At 54.3% G+C, this 25,772-nt stretch overlaps 2 protein-coding genes across 4 annotated transcripts in view; both read left to right on the forward strand.

The window, feature by feature from the left end:
* Positions 1–11,040, forward strand: part of MECP2 (methyl-CpG binding protein 2) — a 99,079-nt gene extending 88,039 nt beyond the window's left edge. The window contains exons 2-3 of one of the 2 annotated variants that reach the window (XM_066250168.1): positions 1,553–1,607; positions 1,717–11,040. In XM_066250168.1, the coding sequence (XP_066106265.1) occupies positions 1,845–2,636 (792 nt within the window). In that variant the 5' untranslated portion in view covers positions 1,553–1,607; positions 1,717–1,844 and the 3' untranslated portion in view covers positions 2,637–11,040. Of the gene's footprint in view, positions 1–1,552 lie in introns of both variants that reach the window. The other variant, XM_066250167.1, reaches the window with a different exon arrangement.
* Positions 11,041–13,997: 2,957 nt separating this feature from the next.
* Positions 13,998–25,630, forward strand: IRAK1 (interleukin 1 receptor associated kinase 1). 2 transcript variants are annotated; one of them, XM_066248916.1, is made up of 14 exons: positions 13,998–14,211; positions 14,304–14,471; positions 14,599–14,730; positions 15,199–15,302; positions 15,491–15,679; positions 15,916–15,980; positions 16,162–16,276; positions 17,728–17,846; positions 18,327–18,534; positions 18,942–19,007; positions 22,021–22,257; positions 22,967–23,390; positions 23,887–24,030; positions 24,511–25,630. In XM_066248916.1, the coding sequence occupies exons 1-14, from the start codon at positions 14,076–14,078 to the stop codon at positions 24,570–24,572; spliced, it is 2,169 nt and encodes a 722-aa protein (XP_066105013.1). In that variant the 5' UTR covers positions 13,998–14,075; the 3' UTR covers positions 24,573–25,630. The 2 variants fall into 2 exon arrangements, with proteins under 2 accessions (XP_066105013.1, XP_066105012.1); XM_066248915.1 differs by having other exon boundaries at positions 14,004–14,211; positions 15,494–15,679.
* Positions 25,631–25,772: the final 142 nt, after the last annotated feature.

Here is a 25,772-nt window from a genome sequence, read left to right on the forward strand (position 1 = left end):
AACGGGGAGAGACAGTCAGACAGACTCCCGCATGCGCCGGACCAGGATCCACCCGGCACGCCCACCAGGGGCGAGGCTCTGCCCACCAGGGGGCAATGCTCTGCCCCTCCGGGGCATCGCTCTGCCGCGACCAGAGCCACTCTAGCGCCTGGGGCAGAGGCCAAGGAGCCATCCCCAGCGCCCGGGCCATCTTTGCTCCAATGGAGCCTTGGCTGCGGGAGGGGAAGAGAGAGACAGAGGAAGGAGGGGGAGGATGGAGAAGCAAATGGGCGCTTCTCCTATGTGCCCTGGCCGGGAATCGAACCCGGGTCCCCCGCACACCAGGCCGACGCTTTACCGCTGAGCCAACCGGCCAGGGCCTAGAACAAGTAAATTTAAATTAACAAACTGACCAGTATTTCAATAGGAACTATGCTCCTCTCACTGACCACCAATGAAAAAGGTGCCCCTTCCGGAAGTGCACTGGGGGCCGGATAAATGGCCTCAGGGGGCCGCATTCGGCCCGCGGGCCATAGTTTGGGGACCACTGCCTTAGACAATCTCAAAAAGGTCAGCAGTTTTCTTTTTCTTTCTTTTTTTTTTGGACATTGTAATAACAGTCATTAATATTTATTGACCACTTGCTATGTTCTAGGCAGTGCTTTTTTTTTTTTACTTATTTGGTTTTTTTTAAATGAGAGGAGGGAAATAGACATTTCTCCTCTTCTTCTGCATGTGCCCTAATCAGGATCCACCCAGCAACGCCTGTCTGAGGCCGATGCTCAAATCAACTGAGCTATTTTTAGCACCTAAGGCCGATACTCAGACCAACTGAGCTGTCCTCAGTGCCCAGAGCCAACACTCAAACCAGTTGAGCCACTGGCTGCAGGAGAGGAGGGGGAGAAGGAAGGGGAGAGAAGCAAATGTTGCTTCTCCTATGCGCCCTGACCGGGAATCGAACCTGGGACATCCAAACACTGGGCCAACACTCTATCCACTGAGCCAGCCAGCCAGGGCCAAAGGTTGGCAGTTTTCAAAGGACATTTACAACTTCATTTGGTCCCAACAAGTCTAAGAGGGTGAGCAAAGTATTATCCTATTGACATATGAGGAAACTGTTTTTCATAGATGTGAAATAGCATGCTTTACTGTCAGATCAGGCCCAGGCGCCACCCAGCAGAATGGGCCCCAGCCTGATGGCTAGACAGTATCCCCAGGTCAGACCCCTTTGAGGACCAGAGGGGACCTCCAATGTCAGGCAGGTCCTTGAGGGCATCCAGGTGACAGCTGTGGAGCAGCTAGCACCAAGATATTCTGGTATAGGAGCAGGCCACCTAGGTTGCCCACCACTGTGACAACTCAGTTGCTTCATGCATAACTGTGGCCATACCCTTCAAGTTTTAGCTCATTTTGGCTTTTCTTAAATGTGACTCTGGTTCAGTAATATCGTCAGAGATACCAGCTGCAGAACATCTTCTGTCAAAGTTTATTAACACCTTCTGCTCTGCCCCATCTCCAACCTAGCTGTGGAAGCTTCTAATCATTTTTTGTGTCTCTCCATTTGTTCCCACAGTCCCCAGGGAAAAGCCTTTCGATCTAAAGTGGAGTTGATTGCATACTTCGAAAAGGTAGGCGACACCTCCCTGGACCCTAATGATTTTGACTTCACGGTAACTGGGAGAGGGAGCCCCTCCCGGCGAGAGCAGAAACCACCTAAGAAGCCCAAATCTCCCAAAGCTCCAGGAACTGGCAGAGGTCGGGGACGCCCCAAAGGGAGCGGCACCGCGAGACCCAAGGCAGCAGCATCAGAGGGTGTGCAGGTGAAAAGGGTCCTGGAGAAAAGTCCTGGGAAGCTGCTCGTCAAGATGCCTTTTCAAGCTTCACCAGGGAGCAAGGCCGAAGGGGCTGGGGCCACCACTTCAGCCCAGGTCATGGTTATCAAACGCCCTGGCAGGAAGCGAAAAGCCGAGGCTGACCCCCAGGCCATTCCCAAGAAACGGGGCCGAAAGCCAGGCAGTGTGGTGGCGGCGGCTGCTGCGGAGGCCAAGAAGAAAGCCGTGAAGGAGTCATCCATCCGGTCTGTGCAGGAGACCGTGCTCCCCATCAAGAAGCGTAAGACCCGGGAGACAGTCAGCATCGAGGTGAAGGAGGTGGTGAAGCCTCTGCTGGTGTCCACCCTTGGTGAGAAGAGTGGGAAGGGACTGAAGACCTGCAAGAGCCCTGGGCGGAAAAGCAAGGAGAGCAGCCCTAAGGGGCGCAGCAGCAGTGCCTCGTCGCCCCCTAAGAAGGAGCATCACCACCATCACCACCACTCAGAGCCCCTGAAGGCGCCTGCACCGCTGCTCCCGCCTCCGCCTCCACCCCCACCTGAGCCCCAGAGCTCTGAGGACCCCGCCAGCCCCCCTGAGCCCCAGGACTTGAGCAGCAGCATCTGCAAAGAGGAGAAGATACCGAGAGGAGGCTCACTGGAGAGTGACGGCTGCCCCAAGGAGCCAGCTAAGACTCAGCCCACGGTCGCGACCGCCACCACGGCCGCAGAAAAGTACAAACACCGAGGGGAGGGAGAGCGCAAAGACATTGTTTCATCCTCCATGCCAAGGCCAAACAGAGAGGAGCCTGTGGACAGCCGGACGCCCGTGACCGAGAGAGTTAGCTGACTTTACACAGAGCGGATTGCAAAGCAAACCAACAAGAATAAAGGCAGCTGTTGTCTCTTCTCCTTATGGGTAGGGCTCTGACAAAGCTTCCCGATTAACTGAAATAAAAAATATTTTTTTTTCTTTCAGTAAACTTAGAGTTTCGTGGCTTCAGGGTGGGAGTAGTTGGAGCATTGGGGATGTTTTTCTTACCGACAAGCACAGTCAGGTTGAAGACCTAACCAGGGCCAGAAGTAGCTTTGCACTTTTCTAAACTAGGCTCCTTCAACAAGGCTTGCTGCAGATACTACTGACCAGACAAGCTGTTGACCAGGTTTCTTAGGGTACGCCTGCACCTCCCCTCCCACCCAGACCTCCCCCCACGTGGTCGTTATAGACAGCACTTGAGAGGACACTCCCATTTTCGGTGCCATTGCTGCCCCAGTCTCAGCTCTCCTCTCCCCCCACCCTGCCCCCAGCTTCCCCACCTCCCCCACTCCCACCCACGCTGGGACAAGGAGGTGTGAGGTAGTAGAGACAGTTGGAATCTTTAGAGAAGAAGACGGAGATGGCCAGTGGCTACAGCCCGTGTGATCATACCCGTGGTGACACAAATCTGGCCTCACTCTAGCCCCAATCCAAAACCGACAAGGACATTTCATAGGATGGGGAAGTAGTACCTGTTCACTCCGGTCCTGGCGTGGCTCAGAGGGAGTCATCCTTTGAGCTGCTGGGTGTAGCCTGGCCTGAGCCAGAGGAAAGGACGGCCCAGGGCCGGCCTCCAGTGGATGGCACTAGAGAGAGGCCACGGAGGCAGCAGGACAAGGTGCAGGCAGGCTCGCCTGGCTCTGGACCAGCAGAGCGCAGCAGGGCAGGAGGGACTCCTAGTCACTCAGAGCAGTCTGGGACTGGCAGTTAGAGGCTCGGTAGGGCAGGGGCCACGGGGAAGGAGGAGAGAATGTTCTTCCAAAACTTTCCAATTCTACTCCTTAGGGACAGCTTAGAACTATTTGCACTATTGAGTCTTCATGTTCCCACTTCAAAACAAACATGCTCTGAGAGCAAACTGGCTTGAATTGGTGACACCTTTGTCCCTCAAGCCACCGGATGCAGTGATGTTTAGAACTGCCTGGATCTGTAGATACCTGCGCTTGTTTTAAAGTGGGCTCAGCACATAGGGTTCCCACGAAGCTCCGAAACTCTAAGTGTTTGCTGCAATTTTATAAGGACTTCCTGATTAGTTTCTCTCCTCTCCTTCCATTTATGCCTTCTGTCATTTCATCCATCCTTTCATTTCTTTCCTTCCTTCCTTCTTCCTCATTCATCCCTCTGTTCCAAGCAGCCACAGTGCCCAATTGTACTCCAAACTGATTCTGGTTAGCTCATTCCCCCAGAACTCACTCCACCCTTGGCCTTCCTGCCACCAACTGCAGCCCAGCCTCACCCCGTTCTGAGCGCTGAAGAAGCCTAGGCTCTGCTAAGTCCACCTGACCCTAGCACCTCAACCTCTGAAGGGCAAGAGAACAGCGAGGTCTCACTCTCCTACATCAGAAGCCAGACACTGAGCCTCCTCAATCTTCCACTAAAGAGAACTGGGTGGGAGAAATTGGGCCAAATTTGGACTTAGGAGCTGAGGGCAGAACAGAGGCCTCCCTGGTCTGCCACAGTCATCGAGAGGCCCATCCCTGACCTTGATCTCTGCCAGACCTGGCTAGTGCAATGCAATGCGACAGCACAGGTGGAACAAATGCAGGTGCCCCCAGACCTGAGCTGGGATCAGTGCCTAGAGCCACCGTTCTCTACCCATCCAGGCTCCTTCCTTATCCACCAGTTCTTTTGTAATGGACAACATTTGGCTTTTGCTTGCTGGAGCCTGGGTAGGGCCAGTGTAGCCACCTTTCCGTGTCTGCGCAGAGTTCCAGCGTAGGGGCTTAGAGGCTTGGGTTTGCTGTGGGATCCCATCCTTTCAACCTCTTTCAGGAAGTCCTTATCTAGCTGCATATCTTCATCATATTGGTATATCCTTTTCTGTGTTTACAGAGATGTCTCTTATATCTAAATCTGTCCAACTGAGAAGTACCTTATCAAAGTAGCAACTGAGACAGCAGTCTTATGCTTCCAGAAACACCCACAAGCACGTCCCATGTGAGCTGCTGCCATAAACTGTCAAGTGCGTGTTGTCTTGTGTATTTCAGTTATTGTCCCCGGCTTCCTTACTGCGGTATAACCATGAAGGAGTGAAACATCCTAGAAACCATCTAGCACTTCCTTGCCAGTCCTTAGTGATCAGGATCCATAGTTGACAGTTCTGATCAGTAGCTTAAGAAAAAAACGTGTCTGTCTCTTCCAGAATGGTTAGAAGCAAGGGAGTTTTCCCCATTCTGCTTGTAGAGTCATAGCTGGCCTTTCTAGCATTTTTGTATCCATTTCCTATGCTGCAAAAGCAAGTCCTAAAACCAACGCCACTCTGCTGTCAACCCTCTAGGCTTCACTTCTGACTCCTCCTCAGAAAGAGAAGGGAGGTCAGAGGAGGGGAGGAGTCCTTAGGGACCCCTCTTCCTTCAGAGACAAAAGGCTCCTGACTCCACAGTGGCCTTTCATTCCTGGCACCCCCAAGAGATACTTATCAATGTGAGCAAGGCACTCAGTCAGTCTGTCATGGAGATAGATACTGTCCATTTTGGTTGGTTGGGTTTTTATGCATTATACCTAGTCCCGTGAACTGTGGCTCCTGGGAGCAACGTCAGGAGCTGGCTGGCCTCCCCGTCAGCTCAGCACCATCTGGTCCTGGGAAGAGGAGTGCAGAGCCCATGAGGCACCCCTTTCACCCCAAGTTTATTCAAGGGCTGACTGGGCATTGGTGGTCAAGAACACAGCGCTGTAAGGGGTGTTGTCTTTCTGTCCAGCCTAACCTACAGCCCCCTGTCTCCCCAGCTTCTTCCCTTAGAGTTCCAAAGCTGCAGGCAGTGCCTGAGGCTCCTTAGGGTTTTCTCTTTTTCCTACCTTTCTTCCACATTCCCTCCTCTTCCCCAAATAAAGGCATCATGAATGAGTCACTATTAAGCAGGCCACCTTGGTGGTTTGTCACCCTGGTGGGCAGGGTCCCTGCAGCTCCCATGCCACCCATGTTCCTGAAGTCAGGTTAATGGGAGGGTAGAGGGAAATCCTAAGCCCTGGAATTCTCACCAGCTATGTCCAGCCCTGTTTGGGATGTGACCTTGATTTTGTGTGTACTTGAACACCGTGAAGACTGGGAGCATCTTTAAGGGACTGTGAAGAATACAGGAGCTGAGCGACAGCTTTCAGATCCCCATGGGTCTAGGTCACAGAGTCACGTTCCGTCTCGCCAACCTTCATTCTAATTGTTAGTTACTACCTCCTTTCTTGACTGAACTCTGTATGTCCTCCAGCTCCTCTCTCAGTGCTCGGCCCAGCCCTGCCCTGCCCTACTTGTTCTGCTATTGGTAGGCTTGCCCTTACCAGTGGAACTGCCAGCTTTGACACTTCAATGAACTGGGGAACTGGGCCGCAACCAGGCTCTAGTACAATTTTCTTCTGTTGGCATAGGAGACACCTAGAAATGCCACGTCCCCAGTCCATTAGTGCCAAACTAGCCAAGGACCCTAACCACTCAGCTCCCTGGAAATTGTGGTGGCCTGAGGATGCTGGCCACAGCCAGCTCCTGGCTTTTACTGAGACCCCTATGCAGGTATGGGCACAGTCTATTCATTGGCATCATTCCAGGCTAGAAGTCAAGAAGAGTGGCAGGGAGACCTGCAACAGCCCCAAGTTGTCTGCTCCTCTGCTTAGTTTGTCATTGCTGTAACAGCCATCATGAAAGTACAGTGGCCAGATATAAACTTCCATGTTTGGTGGGAAAGGAGTTTCCTTAGGTGACAGGCCCTCCGGATTTTAAGTAACTAACTCTTAACTAACTTTTAAGTAACTAGCTCAAGCCCAGGAGGGAGCAAATGTTACAAACCGAAGTCACCAGGGAACTGAGTGGATCTTGTGGAACATTCCCTCTGGGCTGTCTGGACTGATGGGGTCAGGGGAAATCACAGGTACTGTTTCTTGGACCCCTTTGTGCATCCATTCTAGGTGGTGGTGGTAACCCTGAATTGCTTCCTAACAAGTTGCACACATGGAGTCTAGGACCAATGGCCCAGACCTCGAGAAGCAAGCTGTGTCTAGAACTCTATGGGTGTTTGCCTAGCCAGTCCCCCTAGTGCTAGCCACTGGCGGGAGGGCGTGCGCAGCGGCGGCGGTGGCAGCCTGTGGGCCAGCCCCTGCTCCTACGCCACTGCTCTGTTGGATTCCTACTCTTCCTCTGCTTCCTGCAAGGGTCCATCTTTGCTCTTGGTCAGTGAGCCTGTTCACTTTGGAGGGTTTGTTGAGTCTCCATTTTTGTCTTTCTCTTTTAGATCAATCTTTAGAAAAGGCCTAATTGTTAAAAATCGCTAGGATACTGCCTCCCCCAGGGTCTGAAGTTACATATTAAAGGGGGAAAAAATGAACACTTAAACCTGCTCTCAGCAATTCAGAAGGAAAGCCTAGAAAATATTTGGCAAAAAAATTACATTTTAAATGAATTAGAGCAAGCTTTTGCAAAAATTCTAATCTAAAAAGACTTGAAGCTTGGCCTGATGTGTAGCGAAGGGGATTCCAGCCTGAAGCTGCTGGATCTGAGGTCAGGGCCATCCTGTCACTGGAGAGCCCATCTCTCCTTTGGTAGCAGTCCCTGAGAACTTGGCTGCAGCCCCCTGGTCCCAAAGCTGCAGGAGCCCAGCCCTTGGTCTGGGAAACAGTGGTCACCAGGGGCTCCTGAAGGCCTGCGTCATCCTCATTCCCAGCACCACAGGTTTCTTGCTCCGTTCTCATCTCCACAGGGCCTGCCCAAAGCTCTTGATTTGTCAAGAAAAATGAATTATAACTAAGGCCCAGGTAACTAGGAAGGAGAGAGTAATGTGCCCCCCTTGGCCTCTGCGTATGGCACAGTCTGTCACCTGAGGACATTCCCCTGCTCTGCTCTCCTTGGGGTCCAGGGCCCGGTGAATTGGCACTCCCTTCTGAAGACAGAGGCCTGAGCACTCGCTCACTGTGGTGCGTGCCCCACTCACCCCTCACTCCGAGGACCCCTGGGGCAGAGGGAGGGTGGCTGTGAGGGTAGGTGCCCCCATCCCCGGCAGAGCTGAGACCCTCACAGGGGAAATCTGGCTTTTGAATTTCAGAGCATTTGGGAAACTTGGAAATTGTGTTTACTCCTCTAGCTCTCCCCTCTATCTTACCTTTTCTCAGGTCCTGCTCAGCAGCGAAAGAAAATGAAAAGGCCAAGAGGTTTAGCTCCTGCCTACTGGTAGTCTCTCTCCCCGCAGTGTTTGTGTGTCAAGTGACAGCTGTTTCTCCTGGTGACCCTGATTATATGCAGTATCTTATAGACGATATGCATAGGCCTACTTGGTCTTCTCTGTCCTAGGCTCTTGGTTTTTTTAGTTTTTCTGTCCCTTTTATTTAATGCACCAACTAGACACACAAAGCAGTTGAATTTTTATATATATATCTGTATATTGCACAATTATAAACTCATTTTGCTTGTGGCGCGCCACACACACACACACACACACACACAAACCTGTTAAAACTATACCTGTTGCTTAATTACAATATTTCTGATAACCGTAGCATAGGACAAGGGAAAATAAAAACAAAAACAAACAAAAAAAAAAACAAATCCGTCTGCTGGTCACTTCTGTCCAGGCAGACCCGTGGTCTTTCCTCGCTTCTTTCAAGGGCTTTCCTGTGCCAAGCTAAGGAGGCTCCAGGCAGCAGCCGGGTTTTGCACTGCTCCTCCAGTGCTCGTGAGAGAGGGCCCAGGACGCTGGTGCAGGACAGTTCACCTCGGCGGGTGGGTGTGCGAGCGCTCCCTTGCCCTGCTGAAGTCCGGAATGTAGTTGGCACCGCCTGATTCCCCACCCCTTCCAGTGACCCGGCCAGAGTGACGTGTGTGGAGAGTCAGCTCAGCAGGCCTCCCCACCAGTAGGGCTCCCACTTTGCCGAGTCCAGGGGCTGAAGGGAAGATGGGAGGCCTGTTGTGTCTTTGAACACGTGAGCTGCACCAGGTAGAATGCCAGGGACCCCAGAAACCACATATGAGAGTCCAGTCCCCTCTAGGAGGTAGCGAAGACTCCAGAAATGTCCCTTTCTCTTCTCCCACATCCTGCGAGTAATTGCATTTGCTTTTGTAATTCTTAATGAGCAATATCTGCTAGAGAGTTTAGCTGTAACAATTCTTTTTGATCGTTTTTTTAAGTAATTAAAAACACCAAAAAAAAAAAAAAATCCAGAAACTTGTTCTTCCAAAGCCGAGAGCATTATAATCACCAGGGCCAAAAGCTTCCCTTCCTGCGTCAGTACTTCTGAGGCCTGAACCCAAAAGAGAAACACTCATAGGCCCTTTGGGTAACTGGGCTACCCGCAGGCCCCTCGGAGGACCTGGTCTGGGGATCACTCCAGCCTGCATTCAGTATTAGCAGTGGGTCACGACATCCTTGCCCAGCCAGCCAGGGATGGGGCCGAGGAGGCCGCTGCCGCTGATGCTTGGCCACTAACAGGTGGGTGTCCGCATGTGTCCTCGTGCATGCTTTCTGACGGAAATGTGAAATCAGCACCCGAGTTAGCCTCACCGTGACCTCTCACCCTGCCGGGCTGGAGCAGGGCCCTCCCAGTTCAGTGTTTCTGGGCAGCTGGACAGTGGAGTGCAAAAGGCTTGCAGAACTTGAAGCCTGCTCCTTCCTTTGCTACCAAGGCCTCCTTTTCTGTTTGATTTGTCACTGCTTCAATCAATAACAGCCGCTCCAGAATCAGTAGTTGATGAATATATGACCAAATATCACCAGGACTGTTACTCAATGTGTGCCGAGCCTTTTCCTCGCGCTGGGCTCCTGTGTACCCGGACACTGTAATGTGTGCTGTGTTAGCTCTCCCCCTTTCCCTCTCCCCCTCCCCTTGTTTTTCTGGGGGTTTTCTGTTTGGGTTTGGTTTGGTTTTTATTTCCCCTTTTGTGTTCCAAACATGAGGTTCTCTCTACTGGTCCTCTTAACTGTGGTGTTGAGGCTTATATTTGTGTAATTGGTGGGTGAAAGGAACTTTGCTAAGTAAATCTCTTCTGTGTTTGAACTGAAGTTTGTATTGTAACCATGTTTAAAGTAATTGTTCCAGAGACAAATGCTTCTATACCCCTTTTCTTTACAAACAAAAGAATTCGGAGGGAGGGGATAGTGACCGAGATGAAAGGGGCTGTCCTGTTTCCCCAGGAGGGGAAAACCCGAAGAGATGACCCCTGCTCAGATCAGCCAGTAGCCACCCAAGAGGTTAAACCTAAGCCAAGAGACTGAATAGCTGATGTGTTGTCATTTTCAAAGTCAGAGCAAAACCAGGTCTTGTTCCACCCAGTGAATTCTTTTGGCCTCCCCTCCCTCCCAAGATTATTAGCATCATTGTCACTTTTAAGGACAGATGAGGTTTATGTTCCTGCAAGGGGAGCCAAGGCTGTAAGAAGGGCCCACCTAGAGCAGGCCTGCACTGAGTAGCTCAGATAAAAAGCGGGCATCTCCCTGGAGATCACTGTGGCCACAGGTCAGGTATATGTCGACAAGGAAGATTGGTCACTTTTCACCTGACCACTCTTTCTAGACAGGCCAGGCAGTGGGCATTACCGTTTAGGATGCTTCCATCACATCCCACCCATTATTGCAGTGCATGACACTAAGGTGACCTCAGTTCCCACCATCCCAGGCGATAGGATGATGGTAGGGTGGGAAGGTGCACTCCCTTTGCTGTCATTCGATTCCCAGAAAAATTTGGATGTGAGAAACCCCCTTCCCTTTCTGTCATAAAACCAGATCCTCCTCAGCCGTTACCCCCACCATTGTTTTGGGTTCATAGAACAGGGACAGATGTGTGCTCCCTTAGCTCCTGGCAGCCCTTCCCTCTGAAAGGTGAGGACAGTGCTGATTGTAGTGACCATCCGTACATGGGGTTTAGTAGCTAGAGGAACCAGGCAGGGTGGCTGCCCCTCCCGAGTTGCAGTGACACAGGCCAGTCACCCTGTGCAGAGGGGAGCCCCGCTGAGGGTGGGAGAGGTAAGCATAGGATGCAGGGAGTCGCCCAGGACAGACTTGGCAGGAGATGTCTCGAAAAGCCCTCTATTGCATTCACCTTCAGTTTTGTGTTTTGGGACAATTACTTTAGGAAATAAGTAGGTCGTTTTAAAAACAAAAAAATATTGATTGCTTTTTTGTAGTGTTCAAAAAAAGGTTCTTTGTGTATAGCCAAATGACTGAAAGCACTGATATATTTAAAAACAAAAGGCAATTTATTAAGGAAATTTGTACCATTTCAGTAAACCTGTCTGAATGTACCTGTATACGTTTCAAAAACACCCCCCACTGAATCCCTGTAACCTATTTATTATATAAAGAGTTTGCCTTATAAATTTACATAAAAATGTCCGTTTGTGTCTTTTGTTGTAAAATCAAGTGATTTTTTTCATAAGGTTCTTTTACTATTTGAAAGGATGGGCAGCACGCAGTTTTATTTTATTTTTGTAAGTTTTTTAATACGTGTGAAAGCAAAGACTACTCAGCATGCCTTTCTAAGTGACGCGTTTGCACCTTTTGTTGGGAAGTACTGTATCCTTTGCTGTTAGCATTCTCGATAAATCTCTCTGTGAAAGTGACTCAAGGTCTGGGCTTTCATTATCTGACAGCTCACAGGACAGTATGGTGGTGTGTTTCCTGATTCGGTCTGGCTGTCCCTGAACACAGGAGAGCCAGCTGCTTTCAGGGCCGCCGTGGGAGGAAAGGGCAGCCCACTCCATACACTGCCTCCCCTTGGGTGCTCCAAGGCCACCTTCCCAGGCACACTGCTCCTGCATGTGTGAGGAAACTCTGGGGTGGCAGGCTGGGAAGGACCTGGCACAAATCTGCCCACTGTACCCTAGCTCCAGAGGCAGGTGGGCTGCAGGCCTTCTGCACAGCAGCACAACCTTCCTATTCCCGAGGGCCATGATAGGGGCGCCTCTTCGGTCTGGATGTGCAAGGTCCTTTTGCAAGTACACCTCTTCCCCCAGCTCCAGCTCTTTCTGTGCCTACCACCCGAGACTCTCCTGTGGCCTCTGCTGAACTGGCTCCCTGCCCAAAGGGAACACTGTCATCACGCAGGTTTATAGGTGTCACACCCTGCCTGTGCTTCTTGGCTCTGGGTAAGGGTATGGGCTCTCAGGAGCTACCTGCCCCGCCACAGTCATCCCCACCAGGCTGTTGCTGCATTCAGGACAACTGCTCAGGGTCCGGCTTCACATGCAAATGCGGACATACCTATTAGGAGGTGCACTCAAAAGTCCTGGACTTGAATGTTAAAACAAAAGGTTGAAATTCAACCTTTGTGTACTGAGTATCTCTTGTGTGCTAGGCCTGTCCGGGATGCTGCAGTTAAGCAGTGAGCAAGTAGGATCAAGTGCTTGTTCCCTTAGAGCTTAGTGTGTATGTGCATGATAATTTCCCACACTCAGGGCGTGGCTGGCCTCCTCTCTGAGAGTGGCTGTGGCTTCTGGGAACGGATTCGAGAGGACAGAGTGGCAGAGGGAATCCCTCTGGGGTCAGGATTGAGAGGACAAGGAGGACCGTGAGGGAAGACCTGCTGCCTTGGAAGCATGCATCTAGCTGGAGAAACAAGAGCAAGGCACCTGTTGCTGCTTGTGGGGTCTTCTCCCATCTAGTGGCGGAGGCTCAAGAAGGATGCACCAAAGATGCTAGGCACACCAGGGGCTGCAGGCCACTCTGCCAGAGGGGCCTCGGGAGCTTTCACCCTAGCTTCCACACAGGGAGCTGTTTGAACTCCACCTTGTCACACGAGGGCCAGAAAACTGCAATGCAAACTCATGGATGTAGAAGCCCTGACCCATTCACGGAATCCTAAGGAATTCTGGGTGGTTTAAAGCTGCTGACATGAGCAGAGAGCTAGACATGAGGTGGGAGGGTAGGGGCCACATCGTGACAGCAGTGGAGGCTGCTCTGAAGAGGTGGGACCCATCTGTAGGCTTCAGAAAGCATGGGAAGGTCTTAGGAGGAAAGCTATGTGGCTTGATTTGTGCCTGAGGAAGAATACCCAGGCAGAGATGTGGCAGGGAAGCCCGCCATCAGAAAGCCAGCACTCATCCAGGTAAGAGAGTAGTGAGGGCAGTGGGCCAGTGGGAAGGAGCTAGAGTCCAGAGATTTTCAGGGAGACAACAGGAAAACAGTGGCTGCTGCCTGACCATTGCTGGCGTGGTGGATAAAGGCATCAACCTGGAATGCTGAGGTCGAGTTTGAAACCCTGGCGTGCCAGGTCAAGGCACATACGACAATCAATGAAAGCAACAATGAGATACTTCTTGCTCCCCTACCTTCCCTCTCCTCTCTCTGTAAAATCAATAAATAAAAATCTTTTTAAAGAAAAAGAAATCTCTCTCCCTTCCTGTCTGTCCCTATCTGTCCCTCTCTCTGTCTCTGTCACACACACAAAAATAGTGGCTACTGATTCGAGATGGAGGAATGGAGGCCACGGAGCATTGTGGGAATGGGCAAGAGAGACAAATGTGGCCAAGATGTCAAACAGGCTGGGAACTGAGCTTGGTGTCTGTCCACTGCTTCAGCAAATAGGATGGGAGAAGCCATCCCCACAGGAGAGAGTGCAAACTGAGCCAGGAATATCATAAAAGGGAGAGGGGACAACAGGAGCTCCGAAGGAGCCAGCAAAAAAGGAAAAGTGGAAGATGTTAAAAGGTAACAATTACTGGTACAGGTTCCTGTGGGAGCGGAAAAGATGGGATCCAGGGTACAATGGTGAGCGAAAATGACCAGAGCTGGGGCAGACTGCTGTAGAAATCTCCAGATCGGTCTTTGTGCACCCAGCCACCGCCAGGTGACAGGAATCCAGCCAGGAGGCCTTTGTGTATGTAACCCACATCTGACCCGTCCTGCTGGCATCTCTGACGACTCGCCACTGCCGCCCAAATAAAGCCAAACGTCTAAAGAGGACCTCCCTGTGACTCTCACAAGGCCGGGCTCCAACCCCTTCCGGAACGCCCTATGCCTTCGCCATAGCCTCCGTGCTTAGTGCTGGGAACCGCTCTCCTCCATCTGTCAGAGCCCCACTTTGACGGCCCCTCCTACTGGAAGGCCGCTTGCCGGCCTGACTCCGCGCAGTGGCGCTGTCTTGGCGGTAACAGATCGCGTGAGGCGCCCCCGTGTGGCCGAGGGCCGCGAGGGCCGCGGCCAAGATGGTGGAGGCCGGGGCACCGCCCCTTCCGCCCAGGCGGGCGTTGCACGAGGTTGGCTTAAAGGGGAAGTGAGTCAGTGTCCGCGGACGCGGCCGGCCGAGGCCCTAAGAGGCCCCGGCCCGGCGACGGCGGCAGCGGCCATGGCTGGGGGCCCGGGCCCGGGGGATCCCGCGGCCCCCGGCGCCCAACACTTCTTGTACGAGGTGCCACCCTGGGTCATGTGCCGCTTCTACAAAGTGATGGACGCCCTGGAGCCCAGCGACTGGTGCCAGTTCGGTAGGTGACGGCAGGCCGACTGGGGAGGAGCGGGGGGAGGGGGCGCACGGGCCCCAGCGCCCACACCAGACCCGATGCTCCCTGCCCCGCAGCCGCCCTGATTGTGCGTGATCAGACCGAGCTGCGGCTGTGCGAACGCTCCGGGCAGCGCACTGCCAGCGTCCTGTGGCCCTGGATCAACCGAAACGCCCGCGTGGCCGACCTCGTGCACATTCTCACACACCTGCAGCTGCTCCGCGCGAGGGACATCATCATGGCCTGTGAGCTCGCAGCTCTGGGACCTGGGACCTCCCCCCACACACACACATACACACTCAGCTGGAGGCCTCCCACCGGGCTCCTCCCCCTGCCAGGGCCTAACTATCCTTTCCTTCCTTAACGCCCCAGGGCACCCTCCTGCCCCCCTCACACCCTCCAGCACCACTGCCCCGATGACCAGCAGCATCTCTGCACCCCCTGTGGCCAAGGCCCCCAGCCACCGGAAGTTGCAGTCAACAGCTTCCACCCTCCTCTCCCCAGGTAAGACGGCTCTGGTGTGAGGCTTGATGGACCTGAGAAAAGGGCCACCTTGATCATGGCCGTGGCTCTAGACCAGGGGTCCCCAAACTTTTTACACAGGGGGCCAGTTCACTGTCCCTCAGACCGTTGGAGGGCCGGACTATAAAAGAAACAACTATGAACAAATCCCTATGCACACTGCACATACCTTATTTTAAAGTACAAAAACAAAATGGGAACAAATACAATATTTAAAATAAAGAACAAATTTAAATCAACAAACTGACCAGTATTTCAGTGGGAACTATGCTCCTCTCACTGACCACCAATGAAAGAGGTGCCCCTTACGGAAGTGCGGCAGGGGCCGGATAAATGGCCTCAGGGGGCCGTATGTGGCCCGCGGGCTGTAGTTTGGGGACCCCTGCTCTAGACCCTACCTTAGACCCTACTGCAGGTCTCTGCCTGCCTCTCACTGGTGTCTTTATGAAGTTTTTCCAGGTTCTCAGACCCATTCTGGGCCTGAGTGCAGCCCTGTCCCAAGCCCTGCCACCCTCCAGCCACCACCACCATCTCTAGCCTTTTATTCTACCAAGGTAGGTGGGTCCTGCCCCCCCGGGAATGGTTCCAGACAAGGAATAAGAAACCCAGGCTTTGGCACACCAGGGATCCCAAGCTGTCCCAGCACTGCCAGCTGGGAGGCAGGTGGGCTGGGGTGGGGTGCTTGTGGCCAGGGCTGAGGGGAGGAGACAGGGCCTCACCTGAATGGGGTCTCTTTCCACAGCAGAGCCCAGAGAACCCAGTGTCCTTCCTACAAGGGACCCACCCCTCTCCATTCTGCTGGCCCCTCCATGAGATTTCCCAGGGCACCCACAACTTCTCAGAGGAGCTGAAGATTGGGGAGGGCGGCTTTGGCTGTGTGTACCGGGCTGTACTGAGAAACACAGTGTATGCTGTGAAGAAACTGAAGGAGGTGGGTGTAGCATCCTGGTGAGGGCCCTGGAGGCCGGCAGCAGACCCTCACCTTTCTGGTCCTCAGCTCTGCTTCCCCAACAGTTCCTTCAGCCCTCTTATTCCCCAGCTCAAGGTCCACAGCCCCTTGGTTCTAGGCCCAGGACAGATGGTACTGGGAATGGCCATCAAGCCTTGGCTACAAGAGCCTCATGCCCCTCCCCCCCCCACCGCCCCGCTTTTCCCTGGGGGCTACAGGAGGCAGACCTGGAGTGGACCACTGTGAAGCAGAGCTTCCTGACCGAAGTGGAACAGCTGTCACGGTGAGCCTGGGGCATCCCTCCAGGACCACATAGCACGGGACCTAGCTCCCTCGGATACCAAAGCCTGCCAGGCCCAGCCTAGCTAAAGAGCCGGTCGGGACTGTTCACCCCCATGACAGCAAGATGGAAAGCACAGTGGAGGCTGGGAGTCAGAGCACTCAGGCCCCACTTTCCCAAGCAGGTTTCGTCATCCAAACATCGTGGACTTTGCTGGCTACTGTGCTCAGAGTGGCTACTACTGCCTCGTCTACGGCTTCCTGCCCAATGGCTCCCTGGAAGACCACCTCCACTTCCAGGTATTCTTACCTGGCCTGGTACACTTCCCCATACCTGCAGCGCCTGGCAGAGTGGGGCATGGGGCCTGGGCTCCCAGCCTCCGCAAGTAGGTCACACTGGCAGGCAGGGCCTGGTCTCAGGGTTTGGCCCAAGGTGGGTCACTGTTTTCTGTGGCCTCTCCCTGGCTGTTCCCACATGCCTGGGAGCCTGGGCCATGGTTATATACTCAGAGGAACCTGACTCAAAATTCTTTCCTTTGCAAGCAGAGTAGCCGAGGGGTCTTGTCAGTATTTTTCTTAAGGAAGGAGGCAGTGGGCAGCAGGCTGTACTATCTGAACCCACAATTGGGCCCTGTCCAGTGAGGCACCTACAAGACGAGGGTGAACTGCACACTCACCCCAAAAGGGGTTAGTGGGAAAAAAGCCCCCAATATGTCCTGATCACACTGGGAAAAATGAATGAGCCTGAGGAACTGAGAACCGCCAAATTCTATGATGACTCCAAAAAGTACATTCTTAGCTATTTTTCCAGCATGGTTTTTTTTTTGTTTGTTTGTTTTTTTGTATTTTTCTGAAGCTGGAAACGGGGAGAGACAGTCAGACAGACTCCCGCATGCGCCCGACCGGGATCCATCCGGCACACCCACCAGGGGGCGACGCTCTGCCCACCAGGGGGCGATGCTCTGCCCCTCCGGGGCGTCGCTCTGTTGCTACCAGAGCCACTCTAGCGCCTGGGGCAGAGGCCAAGGAGCCATCCCCAGTGCCCGGGCCATCTTTGCTCCAATGGAGCCTCGGCTGCGGGAGGGGAAGAGAGAGACAGAGAGGAAGGAGAGGGGGAGGGGTGGAGAAGCAGATGGGCGCTTCTCCTGTGTGCCCCGGCCAGGAATCGAACCCAAGATTCTGCACGCCAGGCCGATGCTCTACTACTGAGCCAACCGGCCAGGGCTGTTTTTTTTTTTTTTTTTAAGTGAGAAGAAGGGAGATAGACTCTCACATGTGCCCCGACTGGGATCCACCTGGCAACCCCCATCTGTGGTCATTGATCTGACCAAACAAGCTATCCTCAGTATCTGGGGCCAACACTCGAACCAATTGAGCCACTGGCTGCAGGAGGAGAAGAGAGAGAGAAAGGGGAGAGGGAGGGGGAGAAAAGCAGATGGTCACTTCTCATGTGTGCCCTGACCAGGGATCCAACCCAGGATGTCCACATGCTGGGCTGATGCTCTGTCCACTGAGCCAACCAGCCAGGGCCTCCCAGCATGTTTTATAAAGCAGCAGAATAACTTAATCTTGATTCTCTTGTGAAATAAGTTCATGGAGAATCTGCTCCTTATTTTCCAGAAGGGGAAGCTGAGGCCCAGAGAGTGAAGTGCTTGTCCACATCCCATGGTGACAGGTGGAGGGAGGGTTGCGGTTATGGAGCGGTTGCCCCCAGCCTTCCCTGTGCCTCTTTGCTTCCTCTGCTGCTGCAGACCCAGGCCTGCTCCCCTCTGTCCTGGACTCAGCGCCTGGACATTCTTCTGGGCACGGCTCGGGCGATTCAGTTTTTACATCAGGACAGCCCCAGCCTCATCCACGGAGATATCAAGAGGTAAGGAGAGGACACAGCCACACCCCTGTGTCCCCTGAGAGCTGCAGGAGTGCAGTCTATGGCAAGGCAGTGATGCTCCCAAACCCTCCACCAGCAGGAGTCTGGTCCACAGGGACCCTGCCCTGAGTGCCCCTCGTGAGGACAGGCCTGCCTTCTCCGGCTCAAGGCAGAAGTGGGAGACGGTGCAGCCCTGAGAGCCGGGATATCAGAGCCAGGGCCTAGGGTCACTGAGGACCTGGCATGGGACAGATGTGACCAGGGACAGGCCCCAACATGTATAGGGGCTGACCTGTACAAGCGTGGTCTGGGTGCTGCTTGCAGCCTCGCAGGCGGCTAGACTGTTCGAGCAGTACCAACCACTTTCTGTAGGCAGAGTGCGTTCGGCGGCTCCAAGTCCAGTTACATCAGGGCTAGTCAGTTGTAGGGGGCAGAGCAAGCTGGGACAAGGGCCAGGCTGACATCCTTCCCTTCTCCCCTAAGTTCCAACATCCTTCTGGATGATAGACTGATGCCCAAACTGGGAGACTTTGGCCTCGCCCGTCTGAGCCGTTTTGCAGGGGCCAACCCCGGTCAGAGCAGCACTGTGGCTCGGACTCGGACCGTGCGCGGCACCCTGGCCTACCTGCCTGAGGAGTATATCAAGACGGGGAGGCTGGCCGTGGACACTGATACCTTCAGCTTCGGCGTGGTGAGCCACGGCCCCCTCTGATGGCTGGAGGGGTGGGGAGTGTGGCCAGCCAAGGCAGGAGGGCCTGGAGAGTTCCATGTGGAGCCGGTGGCCAACCCGGCGGGAAGCTAACGAGCGGAGCTTCAGCTGCACGCCCCTCCCTCCCTAGCACAAGCCCCCTCCTTGGCCCTGCACTTCATTTCATATTTGTCATTTTGCATTCTTTTTCTTCAAGCCGGCGCTCCAGACTGCCAAAGCTGCAGTCCCGTGATCTGTCCCTGCGGGGAGTGATCGTGATCTGCCCGTCCAAGGGCCGGGCCACACTGCCTAGCCACAGGCTGCCTCTGCTTGCGGCCCTCCCCACCAGGGCCTGGGACAGTGCCATCCTAGAAGCCACTGCTATGCTCTCCATCCTGCTCTCTCTGCAGGTAGTTCTGGAGACCCTGGTCGGCCAGAGGGCTGTGAGGATGCATGGACCCAAGACCAAGTATCTGGTGAGCCTCCTGAGGCAGGCAGGGAGGGAGGGAGCGAGCCAGCGAGCAAGCGAGTGAGCAGGGCAGGGAGGCGAGGCGTTGCTCCTAGCAACCAACAGGTGCAGCCCTGGAGGGTGGAATGATCTGGAACAATCTGGAACGCAGCACCCTACAGCAGTCAGCCGCTCCTGCTGCTGACTCATCTTTGAAAGCAGGCAGGGCTCCAAACAGCTTTTTTTTTTACCTTGCTGAAGAAAAACCTGTCTTTTTTTCTGTACATGCATTAGGCCTTTCCAGACCCTACCCGGGCTGGGAGGAGGAGCAGGGGCATCCCAGCGGGGTAGTCCCAGTGCTTTGGGACTGGAAACTGCAGTGGAAAACAGCACGGGAGCCTTGGAGAGGCTATGGCAGAAAATAGAGCAGGCTCTGAGAGGCCTTTTGGGCGCCATGGGGCATGCGCAGATGACCACTCCCTGTTGTGGAGGCCTGTCTGAGCTTCCCCCACCCCTTAATCCATGGTTCCTGTCTACCTTACCAGGGACTAAGAGTGGGCCAGGAGAAAGGAGAACTGAGTTCTAGTCTCAGCTTTACTTTTTTTTTTCTTTTGTAGTGAGAAAGAGAGAGGGACAGACAGACAAGGGAAAGAGATGAGAGCCATCAACTCATCTCTTTGCGGCACTTCAGTTCATTGACTTCTCATATGTGGCTTTACTGGGGGACTCCAGCCGAGCCAGTGACCCCTTGCTCAAGCCAGCGACCACGGGGTCATGTCTGTAATCCCACACTCAAGCCAGCGACCTTGAGGTTTCGAACCTGGGTCCTCTGCGTCCCAGGCCGAGACTCTATCCACCGTGCCACCGGCTGGTCAGGTGCAAATTCCTGTTCTTTGCTGGGACCCTTTCCCCGTGTGGAAACAGACCTAATGCCTATGCAACGCTTAGCCACTTTCTGGGCCCAGAACATGCTCGCTCAGTGTTTGCTTTGCCAACTTGACCAACTGGTATAATTGCAGCTGCTTCTGCGTCCACTCCTAGCTTGGGGTTGTTCTTTGTCCATTACCAGGTCTGGGCCAGGAACCAGGGAGCCAGATGGGAACCCGCCTTCCTTCACCTTCCACGCCCATACGCACATCCAATTGGGGCTGCTCTTCATGTTGTCATCACTGCCCTGGACTCCTCAGGGCATCCTTCTTTGGTCTTCTTTGGATCTTTCCTATTGGTTCTCTGTGCTGCAGCCAAACTAAACCTTTCAAGAAACCTAAAGAGACTGTGGAAGCCCCTTTGCTTTCCCACTGTGCTTGGGATGAAGGCCCAGCGCCTGAGCGTAGCTACAACTGCCCAGGTCCCGCAAGCACCAGCCTTCCCTCTGTCCTCTAGGCTCCTTGCTGCCTGTCCTAGGGCCTGAAGAGCCACCCGCCCCGCTCAGGGGCTGCTCCTGGTCCTTCCCACCTCAGAACGCCAGGTGCTCTTCAGTCCCGTTTCTGTCCGCAAGCGTCTTTCTGTGGTACATTCCCCTCCTTGGCTCTGCCCTCTCTGGTTAATTCATGCTCTCAGATCCCAGCTCAGGTGCCACTTGCTCATGGGCCTCCACCAGTTTCCCGTTGCTTTTATAGGCTTGTTGGTGGTGTCCCTATCCTCTAGGAAGTTGGCTCTGTGAAGGTGGGCCCAGGCCATTCTGTTTGCCACTGTATGCCTAGGGCCTGAGGCAGTGCTGGACATATAGTGGGTGCTTAAATCAACCTGAAGAAGCTCTGGATGGGTAGCTCAGGTGGTTAGAGTGTTATCCCAAAAAGCCAAGGTTGTAGGTTCGATCCCTGGTCAGGGCAAGTACAAGAATTAACCAATGAATGCATAAATAAGTAGAACATCAGCCCTGGCCGGATAGCTCAGTTGGTTAGAACATGGTCCTGAAGTACAGAGGTTGCTGGTTCAATCCCACCAGGGCACATACAGGAATAGCTCGATGTTCCTGTCTCTCTCCTTCTCACTAAAAATCAATTAATTGATAATTAAATTAGCCTGACCTGTGGTGGCACAGTGGATAAACCGTCGACCTGGAACGCTGAGGTCACCAGTTCAGAACCCTGGGCTTGCCTGGACAAGGCACATATGGGAGTTGATGCTGATGCTTCCTGCTCCCCCTGTTCTATCTCCCCTCTCTCTCACTCACTCTCTCTCTAAAAATGAATAAATCTAAAAAAAAAATTTCTTAATAAGTGAAAACCGGTGTTTCTTCCCCCCCCCAGCTTCCTCTCTCTCTGAAATTAATCAATAAATAAATTTAGCTTGACCAGTGGTGGCGCAGTGGATAGAGCATCGACCTGGGACGCTGAGGTCCCAAGATCAAAGCCCTGAAGTCACCAGCTTGAACGTGGGATCATCAACATGATCCCATGGTCACTGGCTTGAGCGAGGGGTCACTGGCTCAGCTTGAACCCTCTGGTCAAGGCACACATGAGAAGCAATCAGTTGAACAACTAAAATACTGCAGCTACGAGTTGATGCTTCTCATCTCTTTCCCTCCCACCCACCCCCCTTGCTAAAAGAATTAAAACTAGACAGTGGTAGAGCATCGGCCTGGCGTGCAGGAGTCCTGGGTTCGATTCCCAGCCAGGGCACATAGGAGAAGCGCCCATCTGCTTCTCCACCCCCTCCCTCTCCTTCCTCTCTCTTCTCCTCCCGCAGCCAAAGCTCCATTGGAGCAAAGATGGCCCGGGCGCTGAGGATGCTCCGTGGCCTCTGCCTCAGGTGCTAAAAAAATGTCTCTGGTCGCAATAGAGCGACACCCCAGATGGGTGGAGCATCACCCTCTGGTGGGCATGCCGGGTGGATCCCGGTCAGGCGCATGCAGGAGTCTGTCTGACTGCCTCCCTGTTTCCAACATCAGAAAATACAAAAACAAAAAACTAGAAATAAGTAAGTTTATTTATTTAAAAAACCCCAAAGGAATACCACAGGAGTCAGTGAGCAAGGGGCCAGGGGAATTCAGCCGAAGGGACAGCCTCCCTAGTGGCCATACAGTGTCTGTTCCACAGAAAGACCTGGTTGAAGAGGAGGCTGAGGAGGCCGGGGTGACCCTGAAAAGCACCCAGACCACACTCCAAGCAGGCCTGGCCGCAGATGACTGGGCTGCCCCAATCTCCAGCCAGATCTACAAGAAGCACGTGGACCCCAGGCCTGGACCATGCCCACCCGAGTTAGGCCTGGTGCTGGGCCAGCTGGCTTGCTGCTGCCTGCACCGCCGGGCTAAGAGGCGACCGTCCATGACCCAGGTATCCTGAATGGCAACAGAAAGTACTGAGGCACCTACTGCCCATGGGGGCTGTGGCCTGCTGGAAACCTCACAGTCCTGACACTACCCTGGATTTAGCCAAACACAGCGCCTGCCAGATTCGGGAGACAGAGTCTCCATACATTTCTCACTTACCCTTTGGTTCTGCCTGGGGTGGTGGGAACCCCACTGAACCCTGTCTGGTATATAGAGGCAAAGGGCTTTATTATGCCCCCTTCTGGATGGAACGCACCATTGCATCTGCCTTTTTCTGTCCTGTCCCTGGCCCCCACCTCTTTCCCTCTTGACAGCTGAGAATAGAGAAGCCCCATTTGAGGGCAGCAGGGCAGTGAGTTTCACTTTTTAAAAGACAGAGATAAGTGACAGAGAGAAGCTGTCTTCACTCCTTAGCTTTGGTAGCTGTGACTCAGTGCTCCTTGTGGCAGGGACAAAGGGACAAGGGATAGAGCTTTCCCAGCTGCAGGGTATGCCAGCTTAGTGATCCCCACAGCCTCCATAGCAGCTGTGTGGGGCCTGGGGTGGCAGCCCAAGCCCCAAGACAGGTCACGGATGAGCTGGAGCAGCCTTGTGGTGTGACGGTCTTCTGTGAGGGCTCTGACTGGTCTTCACGGCCGAGCCTGGCCCACCCGGGAGCAGCGGGGAGCCCCACCCAGGCCACTCACCTTGAGATCCCCTCTTTCTCCTCCCAGGTGTACGAGAGGCTGGAGAAGCTTCAGGCAGCAATGGCAGGGCCATCTCTGGAGCCAGAGGCTACCAGCCGCAGCCCCCCTTCCCCACAGGAGAACTCCTACATGTCCACCATCAGCAGTGCCAGCCCCTGGCAGCCCCTGGCAGTGCCCTCAGGAGTCCCAGTCCAGGCTGCAGGGCGGCTGCAGCAAGGCCCCAACCAGCCCGTGGAGAGTGATGAGAGTGTGTCTGGCCTGTCTGCTGCCCTGCATTCCTGCCACCTGACTGCGAGCTCTCCCCCAGGCTCAGCCCTGCCAGACAGCCCGGGACAAGAGGCTGCCACATGGGCTCCAGCACCCCTCGGGCAGGCCAGCTGTATTCAAGAGGGTGCCACCCAAGAGTTGAAACGGGGGAGCAGCCCAGGACCCCAGCCCACAGCTGTGGAAGGTAGCTGGGGACAGGTGTCCAGAATACGGACCGAGGGCCTCCTTTGGCAACAGGCCCCATACCTCACACCTAGCCTTCTGGGATGAGATATCTGGGGCCTGCTGTTAAGCTCACTCTGTCCCTAGCAAGCTCCAGGCCTCTGTCTTAGAATAAATAGGTGGCCTGCCTGGCCTTGGAAAGGGCTGCAGAGGATAGCTCCGCGCTGCCCCGTCTCCCTCAGCCATGCCCCTAGGTGGGTGAGGAGAAGCCAGGAGCTCACTTCCTGACAGCTGGAAACAAGGAAGGCTCTATTCAGGACCAGCCTCCGAGCCTAGCTGGGACCCGGGCCAGGGCGCAGCCCCTTCTAGGCCCTGCCCTCAGGGCCCCGAGAACTTCTGTCCTGAAGGGGCGGGAAGCTAGGCCGGGGGCGGGAAGACCCATGAGACCGGAAGTGTCAGTGAGGAACTCCTAGGGATGATGGCCCCTGAAACGAAGAGGGTGCTCTCTCTACCCCCAGGATCACTCCTGGGCAGCTCTGCGTCATCACGGCCACCGCAGATTGTCATCAACCCAGCCCGACAGAAGATGGTGCAGAAGCTGGCCTTGTACGAGGATGGGGTCCTAGACAGCCTGCAGCTGCTGTCGTCAAGCTCCCTGCCAGGTAGCCGCGTGCACTCTGCAGCCGGGTGGCCGGCCTCCAGGGCCACTCGGGCGGTTTCCTCAGGCCAGCCCCACACAGCAGAGCAGAGTGTTTTTTCTGATTCATGCACTGGTGAGGCCCTTGCTCCCAAGGGTGTGGGACAGCATGAAGGCCGCCCCCCCCCCCAACAATGGCTGGAAGCCCAGCCTGCACCCACGCCTCCCTTGGGAAGTTGTGTATTCCAGGGCAAGCCCTATCCCAGTTCCCTCACCTTCTACCGGAACAGCACCTCTCGGCCTTGGGGCGCCAGTGCCCCTCTGTGCTTCCAGCGAGCATTTTCCATTCCAGGTGCTATTTGAAGAAGCTCTGCTTAGGAATAGAAAGCCCTCATTGCAGAGAGCACCTCGAAGCGGAGGCAGAGCCATGGCCCAGTCAGTGAACTGGGCCTCTGGCAGCCAAGGAGCTCCCCCATTCGCTAACTGGCCTCTCTTCCTCCTGCAGGCTTGGGACTGGAACCCCAAAACAGGGAGGGCCCGGAAGAGAGTGACGAGTTTCAGAGCTGATCTGTTTACCTGGGCAGATACCCCAAACTCGGAAGTCAAAGTTCTCATGGTTGGAAGTTCTCAAAGCACACAAACCCTCAGGAGCCTGTGGGCAGTAGGAGTGGGGATCCCAGACTCGCAGGGCAGAGCTGGTGGTAGCCCTGTGCTGTGGGGCTGTGGGCACAGACCGGGCTCAGAGCCACCTAGGCCAGCTGCTGGAAGCTGTCAGGAGGGCGGGACATCTCAGAGGCCTGCCTTCGTCCAGCATTTGGGGAAGAGGAAAGTCAGTGTAGTGGGCGGGCTGTGGGGGAGGAACACGTGTCTGCACAGGCCACGGAGGACAGGTGAGCAGCCCGCTGGTACGGTGGGATGTGGCAGGGAGCCAGCAGCCCGAGAGCTGGGCAAGATGTTTGCAGCCCCGGCCTACAGCAGCAGCCCTTAGCCCTTCTCTCAGCACTTTTCTGAAGCCCTGGGGGAAAGGAGCCACTCTGTAGAATAGAGCAAATGAGGCCTGGGGCCTCCCAGCCACTTGTAATGCGGAAAAGTGAGGTGTGGCCATCCTATTCCATCCTCTAGCTAGAAGTGAGGGTTCTGAGATACTCCCTGGAGTCTAGCAGCATCCCCCCCAGGCCAGTGTCCGGGGGCCTCACTGAGGAGCTGGGAACTAGCCTGACATGACTGCCTGCTAGCCAGGCCACCCCTGGGTGCCATGGACAGGTACCAGACCAAGTCAGGCTCTGGAGGCCACAGGCTCAGCATCAGGCCCAGGCACTGACTGTGACAGAGGGACCACTTCCCAAGGGTAGCCTAGGCCCGAGTCCTGTGTTACCTAGCCAGTGAGGAGCCCCAAGGCAAGAAGTTGGGGACCAAGGTAGACGAGGAAAAATAAAATGGGACTCACAGTTTTAGAAGCAAGTGAGGTTTCATGAAACGGCGTCTTCAAAAGTAGCCCAGGACTGTAGCGCAGGCTTACAGTAATTCTGTGTCCACAGTCATGAGTCACACACACTACATGGCCCACAAAGCTAGGCATCGATGAAGTCCAAGTTGTACTGGAGTAATAAAAGGTTATGTTTCAACCTCTGGCTGTACTTGTGGAGTTTATTGCACTGAAAGCCTCAAGCTTTTTTCTTTATTTTTGGTGAGAGGCAGAGAGACAGATAGGGAGAGATGAGAAGCATCAATTCTTTGTTGTGGCACCTTAGTTGTTCAATGATTGCT

Source organism: Saccopteryx bilineata, chromosome X, assembly GCF_036850765.1.
Source record: "Saccopteryx bilineata isolate mSacBil1 chromosome X, mSacBil1_pri_phased_curated, whole genome shotgun sequence".
Lineage (NCBI taxonomy): Eukaryota > Metazoa > Chordata > Mammalia > Chiroptera > Emballonuridae > Saccopteryx > Saccopteryx bilineata.